The sequence below is a fragment of the Saccostrea echinata genome, unplaced genomic scaffold (genome assembly GCF_033153115.1).
Source record: "Saccostrea echinata isolate AGI-Se365-2 ecotype Australia unplaced genomic scaffold, CSIRO_AGI_Sech_v1 ptg000012l, whole genome shotgun sequence".
Lineage (NCBI taxonomy): Eukaryota > Metazoa > Mollusca > Bivalvia > Ostreida > Ostreidae > Saccostrea > Saccostrea echinata.
Genome location: NW_026889761.1, coordinates 8,340,044 through 8,357,820, shown reverse-complemented (window position 1 = coordinate 8,357,820; position 17,777 = coordinate 8,340,044). Strand labels below are relative to the sequence as shown.

At 32.7% G+C, this 17,777-nt stretch overlaps 1 protein-coding gene across 1 annotated transcript in view; it reads right to left on the bottom strand.

Annotated features, from left to right (window-relative positions):
- Positions 1–17,777, bottom strand: part of LOC133184959 (uncharacterized) — a 226,303-nt gene that overhangs the window by 159,648 nt on the left and 48,878 nt on the right. Inside the window, exons 18-33 of the mRNA XM_061320024.1 lie at positions 17,327–17,507; positions 13,782–13,936; positions 11,952–12,094; positions 10,477–10,547; positions 8,235–8,405; positions 7,671–7,833; positions 7,337–7,520; positions 7,005–7,157; positions 5,664–5,840; positions 4,665–4,812; positions 3,184–3,321; positions 2,717–2,868; positions 2,261–2,399; positions 1,923–2,150; positions 924–990; positions 600–763 (exon numbers count right to left, since the gene is read on the bottom strand). Of these exons, the coding sequence (XP_061176008.1) occupies positions 600–763; positions 924–990; positions 1,923–2,150; positions 2,261–2,399; positions 2,717–2,868; positions 3,184–3,321; positions 4,665–4,812; positions 5,664–5,840; positions 7,005–7,157; positions 7,337–7,520; positions 7,671–7,833; positions 8,235–8,405; positions 10,477–10,547; positions 11,952–12,094; positions 13,782–13,936; positions 17,327–17,507 (2,434 nt within the window). The remainder of the gene's footprint in view (positions 1–599; positions 764–923; positions 991–1,922; positions 2,151–2,260; positions 2,400–2,716; positions 2,869–3,183; positions 3,322–4,664; positions 4,813–5,663; positions 5,841–7,004; positions 7,158–7,336; positions 7,521–7,670; positions 7,834–8,234; positions 8,406–10,476; positions 10,548–11,951; positions 12,095–13,781; positions 13,937–17,326; positions 17,508–17,777) is intronic.

Here is a 17,777-nt window from a genome sequence, read left to right as displayed (position 1 = left end):
ATTTAGCCTTAATCTGGGTTCTGAACTTTCATTATTTTCATTTATTTTTCAAATAAAGTTTTTGACGAAGTTCCCTTTTTGAAAGGAATATTAATGAGGCTTAGTCTTACATCAACATTATATGTAGAATAACTTTACTTATTAGTGAGCTAAAAACATACCCGCTACACAACTTTAATAATGGAACTCTTCTCATGATACACTACCTAACCACTTAGGATTTAAAGTTACTTGGAAATGGACTTTTGATCTGGGATGTTAGCAGTCATAGGTTAAAGTCTAAACTCCCAATAACTTTGCAGTAATTTATAAAATATATAATTATGGTGTATGTAAAGATTATCTTGGCTTGTTTGGGCATATTCAGAATATTGTACTGGTAAATGTAATGAGTATCGCTAGCACCCTTAAAGAGTTAATGCTCGCTACAGAGAGGCAAGGTGATCTAAGAGTACTTGACCAACTCAGAAAGCGCGTACAATTTAATTTTATGGAAAAGCAACATGAAGTGATTTGCACTTTCACTGGTAGGAAAACATGTTGAATTTGTAAATGTTGAGTATTTTGTTTTAGTTGAGGCAAAGCAGTTATATACTTACATTTGGGCCACACAAATGATCCATCTGGTAAACAAGTAGGTATTGGTAGAACAGCATTATCCAACAAGTTAACGAACACTAGACAGTTTTCTGAATCATCAAAGCTACATAGTCCAACTCCAAATGTTACCAGAGTGGCATTTATGCCTTTGAAAATGTTGTACCTAAATAGTATTTAAAAAGAACCTTTTGGAATTCCATGTTTTTTTAAATTGGAATTCAAGAAATTTACATGCTTATAATGTTTAATTAATATTGTTTTTACTACCTATATAGCCTTGTGGCTTTATTCATTAGTATAAAAGTACATGAAGCTACATTTACCTAATGACTGCTTCCAATCCACCTAATATTTCTAGTTTATTTCCTGACCTCAGTTCTCCTTCAAAACCTTAATGTCCAAAATAGAAGAAAACTGTTTATCAGTAAATTTTAGAGAAGAAAGAAAAAAGAAAAGAAGAATTTAGCTAATTCAGGGATTTTATATCCCCCACTATTAATCATCATAAAGAAGGATCTTGTTAACAAGATACAAATTTTAAACCTTGATTTTGACCCTTTCATCTCAATTTAGACCTTGATTTTGACCCTTTCATCTCAAATCAAAGGGGCTCGTTAGATACAGACAGCATTGAAGTAAATTTGGAAGCCATTTCATACCATATATAGCATTTTTGAAATTGTGATCTTGACCTTTCAGCTTTTAACCCCAAATCATCAGAGATCTATTGTAATATGGAGAGATTCATCACATTTTCTTTGAAAGCTCAAAAAGAACTATGTCATCATCTGGATACATTTCAGGCAGACCTACCATTCCCTTTTGACAGAAAAACCTAATCTGTGGGTCTGCACGCTTCAAACTGCAGAGAAAATCAAGGTAGGTGAAGGCTCGTTAATTGAAGGTTGATATTACTTTTATATTTACCATAGCCCTTTCCTTTAGATCTATGCTAACTACATAAATTACACCCAAACTATATAGCACTGCATCTTTTACATATATTCATCAGTGGTGTTAAACCAAATAATGAAACCTATGACATATAAAGAGAAATATTTTGTGAGAACAATAAGGTCATTTTGATGGGACAACAATCTTAATCTTTCAAATTCAGACTAATCTGAATCTTGCAAATGCTTTACGATAGATGACATATTAATAAACTACACTTCTGACTGAAAAGGGTAAAAATGCAGTGCACAAGCCGGAGATCCCTTTAATCTAAATCATTGATTATGAACATACTTTCATGCTTTTGAACAGAAGCATATGTATAAAAGTGTGCCCATAATTTGAAGAATTATTGATTATGAGCTTACCATCATAGGATATATCACTTGGGATCTCAATTTTGTATGTGTATGAATCCAAACCAAGAGTGAAAAACATTTGAGGAGAAGCACATGGATCAAAGCGTGCCCACACTTTAAAGATTTTTAAGAAAACAGCAAACTTAAGGTTAATGCAACATTCCAGTCCTAAACACATGCTGTCAAACATGCAGTAGACATTGTTTTTTGGCATGGTGAAGGACAGCAAAGGGCAACCTAAAATATAAATGTATTAATGTGAGAATATTTGAAGACTCAGTAAACATGGTATTCATTTTACTAACATGGAAAAAAATCTTTAGAATAATTGTTTTTTTAACACACACTTTTGTCTAATTGCACCAGTCTTTCAATCAGTTGTTCTCTCGATCCTTTTGTGTCTTTACCCATTTCTGTCAATTCATTCACCAGTTGATCCTCTGTCATCTCATATGGATTTCTACAGGCTGTGTCATCTATGATTTCCTAAATATTAAAAACATGGAACGACTGTAAGGCTTGTAAATGATTAAATGAGATGAAATTTATAGCAGATCCATATATGAAGCACTCACTTTCAAATTTGTTACTCGGAATGCTTTCACTTACATGTATCAATTAATAACATATTAACAGGATATGTTCCTATTAGTCAAAATCCATATTATCGAAAGCCAATACAACTAGCTCTACAAACAAATCAAGATATCTTAAAAAAAAACAAGCTTTTGAACATATCTTGGACACCCCCCATCCCCCCCCCCCCGAAAAAAAAACACAAACAAAAAAAAAAACTGGCATACCTTTATTTCCCTCATCACTCTCGCCATTGCAGCCTTACTTTCTGTCATTCCAAATTTGTCCAGAAAGTCCATGATTGTGCCAAACTTTAAACGTCTTATATTGAATTTTTCCAAAAATTTATCTGCCGTTTTCAACAGTTTAGAGAATATTCCTACAATATATAATTTTTTACCAAATCATAAAAAAGTATCATATTCTTTGTGTTTGGTTATAATTATGTGTGTTAAAAGACTTTTTTCCATCATTGATTAAAAAACTTTCAGCAATAGAAAAAGTTGAATATGTTCAAAAGTTTATATAATTATATACTGACTGACAACTTACTACTGAAAGACAAGAACAATAGGTAGCAATACACCACTTACATGATTTGGATAACTTTTAAGTCTAGCTTTGATGAAAGTGGAAAACACATAAGATACATGTATTTGAATGCAGTTTGTTTCCCTTGTAAATCAAAGATTACCTTTTCCAAGAGAAAGAGATCTTTTTCCTACAGAAGATTGGGTTCCCATAACGACAGGACACTGGTCATTATCTGTGTCAAAATCTAGAGCACTGCCTAAGCTTGAGTGTACTTTAGCAAAAAGGCCACTTGGTTTTGCTAGATATAAACCAAAAAAATAATCATCATTAATGTAAACTGTGTATAAATGCCCTAGAATCAATGGTATATAGCAATACCAATACAAGAGGCCCATGAGCCATAACAATCATCTAAATCACTTTGTTTTTAACAACATATACATGTATTATAAACTTTGAATTTAATTGCCTCATAGAAGTTTTTGAAGTTTTCTCAGTAATGGGTGCACACATTCTTTAGTCTATAAAAGGTGCCTGTCTGTCATGCTGCGATTTAAAAAAAAAGCTTAGAAATAAGGTAGTTGCTCATGCTTTTTTTAAATACATACAAACTCATGGCCTAGCAAGACAAATATTCTACCCTTAAATAGAGTATTCATGGCGTTGTCAAGATATTCTTTAATCAGGTGTATGAACATTAACTTAGGTCAAGAATATGCTTTTTGTTCTTGTCATTTGAGTAGAAAATGAAATAGGGTATCTTAAGCTATAACGATAACCATACTCTGTCCCATCTTGGACTGCAACTCTGGAGCCAATTTAAAGTGACATCGATTTTATATTCATAGTTTTCTTTTGTTATTTTTTGCAAATTTTTAGAAATATCCAGAAATAAAGAATATTATAAAGATTTTCAAAATTATTACGGTTTTTCAATAAATGATCAACATAGCCCTACATACAGGCCTGAACCCAGAAAAACTAAATTTCATGATATAAGTATAATCATGCAAACAGGATGTCCAGGGGAAACAGAAAGATTTTCAAAGATGCATGTATAATGACATTCAAAGTACAAAAACCTTGGCCCCCAATTCAGGGGCTGAATACATCATTGTTCATTATAATACTGCATTTTGCTTGCTAAATGTCCATGCTTAAAGCAGATTTTTCAAGACATAGTTAAATATACATTAGATCATTTTAGCCCCATTCTGGAGTCTGAATCTAAAAGTGGGTGACATGAATATCTTAATTTACACAGAATACTAACTTTTTCTAAAGACTAGCTCAGCTTCACCCTCAGATCTGAATCACAAACCCATAGGGCACAGTATCCATAGTTTTTTTTTTACGATGCATACGTTGGATGGTAAATGCCTAAGAGAAAATATCTTTGCAGAGTCCATGAATTTTGGTGATTTTGGTCATATGACAATGAAATTCACTTTACATTTCTTTACTCCTCTTGTCTATTGGTTTTACCACAAATATTAATTGCATGATTTAGCTATTTTAGAAAAAAGGGGAAAATGTTCCATTTTCTTGATTGAAATGACAGATGCCCCATGAAGCAAGACTTAAATTAAAAGACAACAATAGGTCACACAAGTGACTCAGATGTGTACCTGAGCAACTTACATTTTATGGCTATGGTGTCATCTGGATTTGCATTGCTTTCTGGAAATTTAATTGGAACAGCCTTGTCTGTGTTGGTAATAGTAGGGTCTTTATTTTGGACACCTTCACCCATCAAACCAACTATCACATTAGCTGCTATTGTTTCATTCTGAATAATACAATAGTATATTTCAACTAAGGACCACACTTACAATGTTCAGTAGTCAAAAGCAAGTAATATCAACCATATCAGTTGTTAGTATTGAGGCTTGATGTCAGATTTTCACAATTCTGGGAATCCAATCTCCCATCTAGGACAACAAATAAGGATGGAAAATCTTAAGAATCTTAAGAATTAATCCTGGCAAGAAACCGACCTTAATCTTTTCACCTTTAGACCTTGGTTTCAATTGGAGTCTTAAATTCTTTAGTTATATTCAACACCTTAAGTTTCATTCCTTAAGCTCAAAGAGAACCAAAGTTATTATCATCTGAAAACTGCCTAATTATGCAATATTTATGAACCCTTACCTTGATCTTTTAACCTCAGAATTAATAAGGGTCTTTTTAAAGCATATATAGGAAGATGTGATGTAAAATTTTATTGCAAAAGCTCACAGAAAATTTAAGTTATCATCTGGAAACCTTTTATGCAATAGATGAGTATTTGACCTTGACCATTACTAAGGAGAAAATGAAATCCTATGACATTCTTATTTCATAGTGATCTGCAATTCTCTTATGCACAGAGTACGTAACTTCATTCAATACCTGAATTTAAAGTCTAACCTATAAATGTTCTGGAATACAGAATTTTTAGTCAATTCCATAAAAAACGGTTGAAATTATTTCTGGACTCTCCTGATCAAGAACTACTTCATTATTAAATCTTTACTACACTTCAACTTAATATCTATAAGTTTACCTAGTAATATCTTCTGGCAAACAACTGGGACTGTCAAACATACATACGAACACAGTGATTACAATAGTTTACCCACTCCTTGATTGTTTTATTACCTTGAAAACAAGTTTGTAATCATCACAGATCTGCTTCCACTTAGGAACAACAGGAAATAATGACTCGAGATACTTGGTGGGATCCACATAACTGCCTCCATCTTTTTGAAATGCTAAATGGATGTGATTATCACAATCAGAACGAGTTGCTGTACCAATGGGCTGACCCGCTGCACACTGCAAACAAATGTAATGATGCGCAATGGCAAAAACACTGAACTATGTCACATTTCTCCATCTGACTAATGACACCCCTTGTCAAGGTCAAAAACCTTGGAGCAATATTTACAATATTTTGACAAATTTGAACATCTATTGTGGCCAGACCCAGAACATTTTGAACATATATGTTTGCCTATTAATTTTAGAAATTGTAGCCCAACTTTTTATGTCAATTGAGTTTATTGGGGACTTGGTACAATACTTTATCGTGACAAAATGAATATAGAAAAACAGGATTCCACTGTATCTAAAGAATTAAAAAGTTCTACATGTATATATGCTTCTGATTTACTTTGAACTCCTATCGTAAACCAACCTAGCATCAAGGTAAATAAAGTATCAACATGATCAAGAATAGGAGTAAAATATATGGTTAATTATCGGATACCATTCTTAAAAGCAGGGGAAAGCATAAAATACAAGAAATAATACCCGAAGTGAGAAGTGAAAAATGTGATGGCGTAAATAGAAGATTTTTACAACGCTTGGATCTGTAGCTCTCTGCTTCACCTGTCCGAATTTTCTCAAGCAGAGAGCTACAGTTTTGCAGCTAGGTTTATAAATCTAAATCAGAATTTAATTTAAATCAAAGCCATTTTTCCCCTAGACTTTTTGGGCTGCTTAATATACACTATACAAAGTTACTTAAATACTATCAGAAGAAATATCTTTCTTGATCTACAATTACTGCTTTACCTATACGATACACAAAGTTTAATAAAATTCTTTTTTCAAACTCTCCATCTTCTACTTCAATATTCCTATAATTACTAGATAAAAAAAACTGAAAAAAAAACTGAATCTGCACTATGTCAAAAAGCCTCCACATAAGTTTCATCTTTTCTGGCCTGCTGTTCTTGAGAAGATTTTTAAATGATTCAACCCAACTTTCGCTATTTTTTAATCATCTCCTGTTGAACAAAAGCGTGTCCTTCATTTGAACAAATTTAAATTTCCTTCACCCAAAGATGCATGGTGACAAGGCTGAAATTGACTCAGTGGTTTTGAAGAAGATAAAAATGCAGAAAGTTTACGACAACAGTGTTTATTCAGAAAAGTTCACCTGAACCTTTTGCTCAGGTGAGCTAATAATGACAAGCATTATGTGGGAATAATTACTGATCTGCCCTCTTCCGTGTCAATGGTGGAATTGGGTTCTATGTTGGTTATGAAGATTGTAATTCCTCGAAGTGAACCTCCTTCTGAACTAATGATAACTGTCTTTGAGTCCTCACTATCTACAGTTATAGTGCCACCAAAAGGAGCTACAATCTAAAATTTTAACACTGAATGAAGAATTTTGAACAACTTCTTTTGAACTTAACTTTAAAATTCTAATTTATTTATCCTGCTTTTTTTTGAATATCAAAACACAGTACATTGTTTTTTTTTCCATATTCTTTATCAAATTTAATGATTACTTTAAGACATCAATCCAAATTTTTATTTACCGGGTCACCCCTCTCTACCAACAGATCAAGTCCTTTGTGTCTGTATTCCCTACGTCCACCTCCTAAAGAGGATGGATAAAATCCACTATCACATCCTCCCCCTTTTAAACGTCGATTCTTTGGAAATTTTTTATGTGCCTTTGGACCAAATATTGCATCAATGATCCCTCTTGCTGTGTCATAACTAAAGCAAAGTAAAAACAAGAACAAATGTATATACTAAAACAATTCCAACAGATTCCAAAATATTTAGTACTATCATTATATAAACAATGAACTATCACTGCACAGGTTATCACGATAATATTCATAAAAAAAATAATTTGATAATTACCCTTCCTTCAGAGTGGTATATGCATCTTTGATCTTTTGAATAAGTCCAAACACACTTGAATACTGTTTTACAAAGTTATCTGCCAATCCTAATAAATCATTAAAGGGGTCCATCAGAAGTGCTTGGAGAGTTTCTATTGTACGCACTGCCTCTCGCCTAAGATCTCTCTGTAACAGCAAATATAACATAATTCCAAACAACTTCATAAAATATTCTTATAGTTCTTAAACATTTTCCATTCAATCACCTAACAGAAAAACTGCTATCCTGGTATAATAAGTTCCTAACCCACCAGATTGGTTAAGGTTTGATCATTATTTTAATAGTGAAAACCCTTGATCCAACTTGACTATACCCTAGGAACAATTTGATAATATTGGTTAAATTTCTTAGCTAGCTACATTGTAAAAAGATTGCACACATCACACCTAATCGCCATAACATTATCTCTCTAAGTGATTTTACTATTATGTCGATTAGCTCTAAGTAATCTCACAATTATATCATGGCGATTAGCTCTCTCAGTTATCTTATAATTATATTATAAAATCTACATATGAATACTGACCAGTGCAAATTTGCCCTTTGTAAATTTTTTGACTCTGTCCTCTGCATCCTCTATTTTCTCATTGATCCATCTGTCACCAGCACTTTTCAAACTGGCAAAGGCTTGATCAGCTAAAGGCTGGTATTCAAGCAGCAATTTTTCAACATCAAACCAGTATGGTTTTTCATCTGAAAATATGTTATGTGAAGTAAAATGCTACAGAAGCTGGAAAATTTATTTACTCCTGTATATTTTCATGACTTTGATGACTTTTGCTTTAAAAAATCTTTTAAATTACTCACAAACCCCTCCAACAATCTACTACAAATATTTAATCTCATTATTTTGAATATAGTGTATTTTTAAACAATTTTAATTCTGACATTAAATTGATAGAAGATTTTTATAAATGTGAGAGAACAATATTGCATCATACAGGGGTTACCCGAGTCTTGGTTAAAACCTGTTCCCTATATGAGACAAAAAATCCCAGATACATTCCTAAATATAAGAAAATTCTAATCTTCCAACCCATATTTTAACATAAGATTTGCCTGAAAAATATAAGTAGTAAACAGTTAGGACACAAATTTGAATGGAACATTCAAGCAGTATTTACATGTAAAACTTGAACAGTAGTTCTTTAATACAATTTATGCGTCGTTCAATAGAAACATGTTTGCTGACGAATTGCCGATATTCACGTTGAAAACATTTTATGAAAAAACTTGTTGCCTTGAAGTCCAAATTCCAGCTTAAAAAAAGAGAAAATACATGTACCAGGAATTCCTTAAAAATACAACCAAAAAGTTCCAATAACACCTAGAACTGTCCAAAATGGACAAAATAATAATAATAATAATAATAATAATAATAATAATAATAATAAAATAAATAAAAACGCCGGGTTTTTCAGAGAAGGTGCCAAGTTACTGACACTAGTATTTGATGGATTTAAGAGGTGTTTACAATTTGTTTAAACATTTAGAGTAAAAATTTATCAGTAATTGCTCATATTATTTTTAATGAATGAAACCAAGGAGCAGCCTAATAAAATTTAAATACTAATAATAACATTGTTTTTTTTTATTACATTGAAAAAATAAATAATTTTCAAATATTTCTCTATTGGAAAGTATGGATGCATTTTTTCCATTTTTTCTACAGGGACTTTAGGTGAAGATCATGGCACACCCTCAAGTCATAAACAATCTTGGTGTGAAGTGGAAATTCCGTACTTTCCATAAGAAAGATACGGACCAGACACGAATTATATATATTCAGTGACCTTGAACTTGCACAATTGACCTTGGGTCAAGGTCATGAGACACCCGCAGGTCATAAAGCAATCTCTGTGTAAAATGGGAACTCACCAAGTTTATCCATAAGAAAGATATGGACCGGACACAAATTATGAACTTTTTCTTTCAGTGACCTTGAACTTGCCCGAATGACCTTCGGTCAAGGTCACGACACACCCTCAGGTCCTGAACAATCTTTGTTTGAAGTAGTAGATTCTAAAGTTCCTCCGTTAGAAAGATGTGGACTGGACACCTTTGCACAGATAGACAGACAGACAGCAAGTTAGACAGACGGACGAACAGACGGACAAGGTGATTCCCATATAACCCCCAAATTTTTGTTTGTGAGGGATATGAAAACACAAACCCTCCCATCAGAGTACATAAATGATCACAAGTGATAATCATTTAGTACCCTTTGCTTATGAATTTGCAGCTAGAATAACTTGACATGCATTATCAATATCATAAACCGTTCACGGTAGCTCAGCTGGTAGAGCGCTCGCTCCGAGATCGGGAGGTCGTGAGTTCGAATCTCGGCCGCGACTGACCTAAGTCGATAAAAAATAGGTAGCAACTGTTCCTTTACTATGCGCTCGGCACTTTGATGTGAAAGTTGCGGGTCCTTCGGATGAGACCTTAAAAACCGAGGCCCAGTGTCACGGCAGGCGTTGGCACGATAAAAATCCCTCCTTGCTCAATGGCTCTGAGTGTCGTAAAAAGGTCTGAATCTTAAGCCCTTCACCGGTATATGGTGTCATCTCTGTATGAGTGAAAAATTCTCAAATGGGACGTAAAACATAATACAATCAATCATTCAATCAATATCATTGATAAAATTTAGTTTCATTAAATGTTTTGTGCTTGCCTAGACCTCTACATGAAAATTCCCTTTCAGTCCTATCCAAAATCTGATCATGTAACTCTTAATTATTAATATTCAATATTAATGTATTACCTCTTAGGAAGAAGCATGCTTCTTGAACTGTGTTCTTCTGTTTTAGAATAATCCTTATTGATTGAAAAATTCTGTGCAGGAACGAAGACAACTTTAATTAAATTGGCTAATTGAAGATCAAAAAAAAAAAAAAAAAGAACAAGAGATGTTTGTGAAACACTTATGCCCTCTCCCCTCCCCCAAAATTAATTGAATTTTTCAAAGTCCATGGGGCATAACTCACCAAAATTGCTCGATCGTACCCAAAACAGAACTTGACCTGGATATTTTTATGATAAATCTGTAAACCAAATTTCATTTTAGTATGTGTAACCTCTGCGAAGAAAATGAACGGAAACTGCAAATAATTGGTATTTTTCAAAGTCCAGGGGGCATATATCTGTCAAAAATTGCTTGATCGTACCCAAAGCAAAATTGACCTAGATATTGTTATGATAAATCTGTATACCAAATTTCATTTTAGTATGTGCAACCTCTGCAAAGAAAATGAACGGATCCGAAAACTGCTGATGGACCGACAGACAGACCGACTGACCGACAAACAGCAGCAAAGCAATATTCCCTTCCTTCTCTGAAGGGGGGGGGGGGCATAAAAATACAGCAAAAACATGTACATCCGTACATGGATACATCCTTTTTTTTTAATAAAAGACTAAATACATGACCCTATTAACTTACTCAAACTGGCCATGATATGAACAGATTTGATCCTATTCAACATGGAGATGTTTGCATATATCAATAATTGTGGCCCTGTTGCTCTTAATAAGATTTTCTATATAGATTTCCAAATGTGTTTAAGTAACATTTTTAACAATGTTATGGCCTTTCTTGCATTGTAGCCCCGGTGGACAAACTTGAATTTACACTACATGCTGACATATTAATGTGATCTATTATGTCCTGCTATTAGTGAAAAAGATTTTTGAATAATTCAATTATTTTTTTTTCATTAAAATATTATTCCTATTAATTTGACCCCAAATGTAGCCAGATTCCTGCTCCAGGAGCCATGATTTTAAAACATTTGGATTTATACACAACAAAAAAAATCTTTCAATAGTTTTTTTCTTTTACGGCCAAGTGTTCTATGAGGAATATTTTAAATGACCCCACTATACTAGTTCTTAATTATCTCCCCTTGGAAAGAGTGCTGTCCTTCATTTGAAATAAACTTGAATTTAACAGACCCCTAAAATGCTTTAGGCAAAAGTGAAAATTTTGTGGAAATTTCTCCAGGACACATTAAAAATGCTGGACAATTTTTTTTAAATCAGATAATATTGAGCATCAGCAATACGCTTGGTTCTCATTCTTTTTAACTTTGAATGACCTTAATTTATCTTTTAAGAATTTACATCAAATTAATACCATTTATCAAAACTTAAGATCATGAGATGTACTGTTATACCATTTATCAAAACTTAAGGTCATGGAAAGAAAACCAAATTCAAGGAAAATGAAATATTTCTTACGAGAAAACACCTTTCCCAATACTCTGAAGTGCTGCTTTGGGATTTCCCAAAATCTTTGAGAATCCTTCAATAATGTCCCGAATGCTCTCAAATATGACTTTGGCTTGATGGGGGATTACAACTTTAATAGATTGTTCCACTGCCTGAAAGGACACACAGAAATTATTCATAAGTGGTTAGGCTCATGATAAAAAAAACACTGTATATTATCCTTAATGTGAATTAATTGCCATCTAAAATGCACAGGTGAAATTTATTGATGAAAGTTTTATCTTACTGATAGTATATAAGTAAAATAGTTACTAATACAATACAAAGTCCATAGACTTAAACAGTCACCTAAGTATCACTTTTTATCAACAACTCATTACACATAAGCTGAACTAATGTTGGTTGCCAGCTTAAGTTATAATCACTTTGGACACATGTAATCATGTAACAATTTGACTAGTGGAAGTTAAAGTATCAATAAAATAATGTTGAAATATTGGTTAAAAATGAAAAATGGCTGTATTTTAAGACATTTATAACAAGGAATGTTAGATGTGTGTGAAGCAAACACTTTTCCTTGTTGGCTTTTGTACAACCAACAAAGACAGTGTAAAATGCATTTTAAAATTAGTACATGTAAAACCGTTTGTCGCATCAGGAACCATAAATTGATCATTTTTATGAGAGATGCCCCTGTTAAGAACATGTATGTATTCTTGAAGCAGTTTGTCTCCTAATTCTCAAGGAGTAAAGAAGCAGCTTTTTCATATATAAACAAAGAATCATGTTGGTCTATGAAACCTAAACCCATGGGTCAAAACTTTTCACAAATTTGGGAAAAAAGTAGGAAATACTCTGTATACCTAAACTAGTGATTTGTTCTTATATTGAGAAAAAAACAAACATTTTTTTCTAATTTTTCCCTGCCCCAGGAAAGAACCCTCACTGCTCAATGGCCCTGAGTGCCGAGAAAAGGTTTTAATTTGAAGCCCTTCACCGGTATATGGTGACGTCTCTATATGAGTGAAAAATTCTCAAATGGGACGTACAACAAACAGACAATCAATCAATCATTGAAATCATGCTAACATATCCTCTTCTGAATTTTTATCATTGAAGATTTTTAAAGATAGACATTTTTACTATGTGACTAACTTACGATGCAGGAGATATAGGAAAAAATTTGTTGACAAGATAACTGCTCATGATATGTACTTGTATATTCTAACATTTAGTGTGTTAGATGTCCAAGAGTTGAAGTGGAAGATTTTTGAAAATATGCATTTTTTCTCATCCTGGGATGACTTGAACCCATGAAAAAAGAACATAAAAATATAATTTTGGTAAGGGAATTACATTTTCATCACTGTAAATCATTAAATTTTGGCGACACCTTATTTTCACGAGAAAGGTATTTTTGGTATGAATAAGCGAGATAAAATTTTCATGAATTCTGGTTATTGGTGTATATAAGCTATACTATTAAAATCTATGCGAGAGTGAAATTTTTGCGAGCAGACAGTCTCGCGTAATTTTTCTTGAAATAAGAGTGATTAACAGTACTTCAATAAATGTAATTTTTCTGTAAGATGTTTATGAGTGAGAGATACTATTTTGAAAAAAAAAATCATGTCTTATACCCATCATTAAATAAAACTCTGCAACCTGTCCGTCCCTTAAAGAATTCTATATACAAAATCGTTTTGAAATTAGAGCTAAGCATGTTTAACTTGTAAAGTTTACAGATTTCACACAACTACAGAAATGAACAGATTGCAATACTTTGACAGTACGACTCAAGTAATTAAATGCATTTATCGAACCACTAAAAAAAATTACATTGACAAATCCCATCACATCAGCTTTTATGTCACTAAACAACTTTGAGACTTTGTGCACAAAGTTAATGGTAGGCTTGAACTCGGGAGGCAGATCTTCAGGATCATAGTGTCCTATTTTTGCCAGGGCTTCTGTTGATTTCTCTACCAAGCTGACTACCTGTAATTTTGAAGAAAAAAATGGTAACAATGGTTACAAAAAGATTTTTGAAAAACAGGAGGCCCATGAGCCACAAGGCTCGCCTGAGACACTTTGGCCTTACTATTATACATAAAAATTTCTTCCCAATATACATGCACTCCCAAGTAAACATCTAAACTACCTCAGAAAGCTTTCAAAAAAACTTGTTCTTTTCTTGTCTAGCAGTTCTTGAGTTCAAAGATTTTCCTAATATATTCTAATGTTAAACTTTGATTCCCTGTTGTTGCCCAACTCTAAGGGCCATGATTTGAACATTTTAGAATTTACACTACCTCAGGAATATTTCATGTAAGTTTCAACTTTTCTGTCCCAGTGGTTCTTGACAAAAAGATTTTTCCTATATATTTCAATGTTAAACTTTGATTCCCTAGTGACCCTATCGTACCACTGAGGGCCATGATTTCTACACTAGATCAACTTAAGGAAGCTTTCACATAAGTTTCAGCTTTTCCAGCCCAGGGTTTCTTGACAAGAATATATTTAAGTGATGTAAATGATGAGGCTGAGGGGTGGATATCCTGAAATATAAATGCACTTTTAATAAATGATCAACTGAGCCATTTGCCTGAATCCTGTACGCAGGTACGTTAATATCGCAGCGTACTCTGTGCCTTCACTTCTCTGAACTACAAATGTATGACGTCATAATTGAAAATGACGTCAAGTCACTGCAAACTTAAGCTGTTATGATGGGTAGAGTGTCATAAACTTTTCACCTTATTGTAATCTGCATATAAAGTGTCAGAAAGTTGGTGTAAAATAAACGTGTTTTAATCTTTTTTTTTAAATCTTATATATCCGAATGTTTTAGATTTGCTTAATTACTCTTCGTTAAAAATCAGCATGTTCAAAATATATACGAAAATATACGTTTGACATTTACCCTTTTCTATACCCTTGGATAGAAGTAGAATTTATAATATGTATATAAAAGAGCCTGGCGCAGGTGAGTAATAAGGATTTATTTGAGATCTCTTGTGGGAATATGCAAGAAGAATTTCCCTTCTAACTGAATCTTGCTTGGGAAAAATGTGTGATGGCTTTGTTTTAATACAGATGACGATATTGAGTGGAAAATACCCTCTAATTTGTTGGTAAGTTGAATTTATTGTGAAATATTTTGTACCAGAGTAATAGTATAACTTTTCCCAAGCACATTTCGGGTTCAGAAGGATGCGAAGAGTTTATTTATGTGAGAAAAAGTTAATAATAATTGTGTTAATCAGCTGCACCAAAGCGATTTATGTGAAATACTTCAAAAACGTAGAAATGGCCGTCACGTGATGAACGAGGTCATGTGATATCGTAACAAATACGTTCATATATAGCCTAGAGAACTCTCTATATAAATTGATCGTACTTAAGTATATAACTTACAAATAAAAATAAAAATCGACCTTGCAATGCAGTGTTATGTTTTGAACGCATTTAAAGCTTCGGGAAGCCTTAACATTACTGCGTAACCATGGGGCATTAATTTCTTAATTTATTTTATTTTAGTTATTTTAGCTCCTGTAGCTCATTATTTGTCATAACTTAAATTTGTCTACTAAAAAATTCAAGAGTTGATAATTCTTATGCCCTGCCATAAATATGGCTGGGACATATAGTGTTTGATATGTCTGTCTTCTGTCCTTCTGTCACGCTTTGCATTTAGCTCTGTTCAAAGTTTAGTTTCAAAGAAACTATTCAAGGATATTATTATCAAAAATTCATGTGTTGATACAATTTGATGAGAGCTATTCAACTGCATCAACATTTTGAATTTAACCTTTCCTTTGACCTTGAACTCACTTTTCTGAAATTAGTGTTTAGCTCAGTTTTAGAGTAATCATCAGTATTCTTATCCAACCTTTTATACACATATTGATGAGAGCTATTCAACTGTATCAGCATTTTTTTGGACCTAAACCTTTCCTTTGACCTTGAACTCACTTTTCTTAAATTAGTGTTTAGCTCAGTTTCAAAGGGAATATTCAAGATATTCTTATCAAACTTGATATGCTAATACATAAAGATGAGCGCTATTCACCTGCATCAAATACCTTTGACCTTGAACTTTCCTGTCACCTTGAACTCATTTTTCTGTAATTTGCATTTTGCTCAGTGTTACAGAAACCACTTCAGATTTTTTTTATGTAAGCTTATGCTGTGATACATAATTTAATGAAAATTTTTCAAAGATGTCCAAATTTTTTAACTTGATCTCAGTGAACTTCGATTTTAATTTTATTATTTATTGTCTATAAAACTCAGTTTTAAAGAAACTATTAAAGATATTTTCATCAAACTTCATACAATAAAAAAAATCCATGCTGCATTACTAATACACCCTAGACAGGGCATCCATGTCCTATGGATATATTTCTAGTAATAAATGTAGAAAAATTCTTGAATATCAGATTAATAAGTAAACATGAATTATTTCTAAGTTTCGTAAACAGCTAACTGCTTATATTTTAATTATGCAAATATATGCCCTATAGATGACTTGAAGAATAGAGGATTTTTGAAAGTTAAAAAGCACATGGGATTTGCCCTTAGACCTGCAAGATGACATGCTGTTGTGTTTCAATACTTTATGTCATGAGAGAGTTAATTGGTGTTTGTAGGAGGAAAACATTTAAAGAATTTTGGATATTGTATATAATCTTCATATAAAGAAAAATTTGTGTAAGAATGAAATTTTCACAAGCAGATGGAATTGCATGAAAATAAATAAATGAATGAAAATGAAAACTTTGTCATTACTGTATTTTTGTTTACCGGGCTCATCAACTCTGGTTGCTATTGGTTCTGTAAATTTAAAGAAGAAACTGATAATGTTAAGATGTTTACAATCACAATTGACAATGTATAAAACGGAAGGGAAGATGAACGACTCAGACGACATAACAAATGGTTACATTTGTTGCAAGGACACTTGAAAGGAAATGGGTAACTATTTCATGATTCAGATTGAATCGAAAGAGTTGTCATATGACAATAAGCTCCATGTGAAAGTTTTTTTCATGCATAATTTTACCTTAATTTAACCACAGACCAACCTGATGAGCATTGGGGCAAAATTTAAAATATATAGTCTGTACAAAAGCTTTCTAAAAGGCATTCCACATAAAATATGTAAAATTATTAGGATTTATACAACCGTAACCTGCTCTCCTCATACATGACACTGCAAAAGCCTAGGCAGAGCATTAACTCTTAATATCAAAACACTGGAAAGCTAAAACTGTAATTTTTTTTTATACATGCAATTTGATGAAGAACTCTATCACAAGCATGTGAAATTCATAGATAGAGACATTTCCATAGCCTCTTTCTTCCATAGATTCAAATTTAACTTACCTTATTTGGTATACTTGTAATAGCACTGACAAAATCATCAATAATTCTTTTAAGGCTGAGCCTGCCAGATATCAAATCCTTGAACAACTGTACACCTGCTTTAATGCCATTCACAATTTCTGCCAGTTTCTTTGAAAAATTCAATGCAATGTCAACGATTTTTTTCATTTCATTTCCCTGAAAGATAAATCAAGAACCTGAACTCTCCAACTCGATCCTTGTACTGCTTTCTTTTTCAAGCAATATAAACAACTTTTTCCATAAAATATATAATTGTGTTATACACAGGATTCCATACTTTAGTTCATCCTTTCCAAAAAAAAGTCAAATATTTTTTGGCAGATAAATATCTTTTTTTTTTAACCTTTCAACTTATATATAAACACTATACAAGACAGTGCATACTTATATTTTTATGTTTCAGTAACGATCATGTTTGTCTTTCAG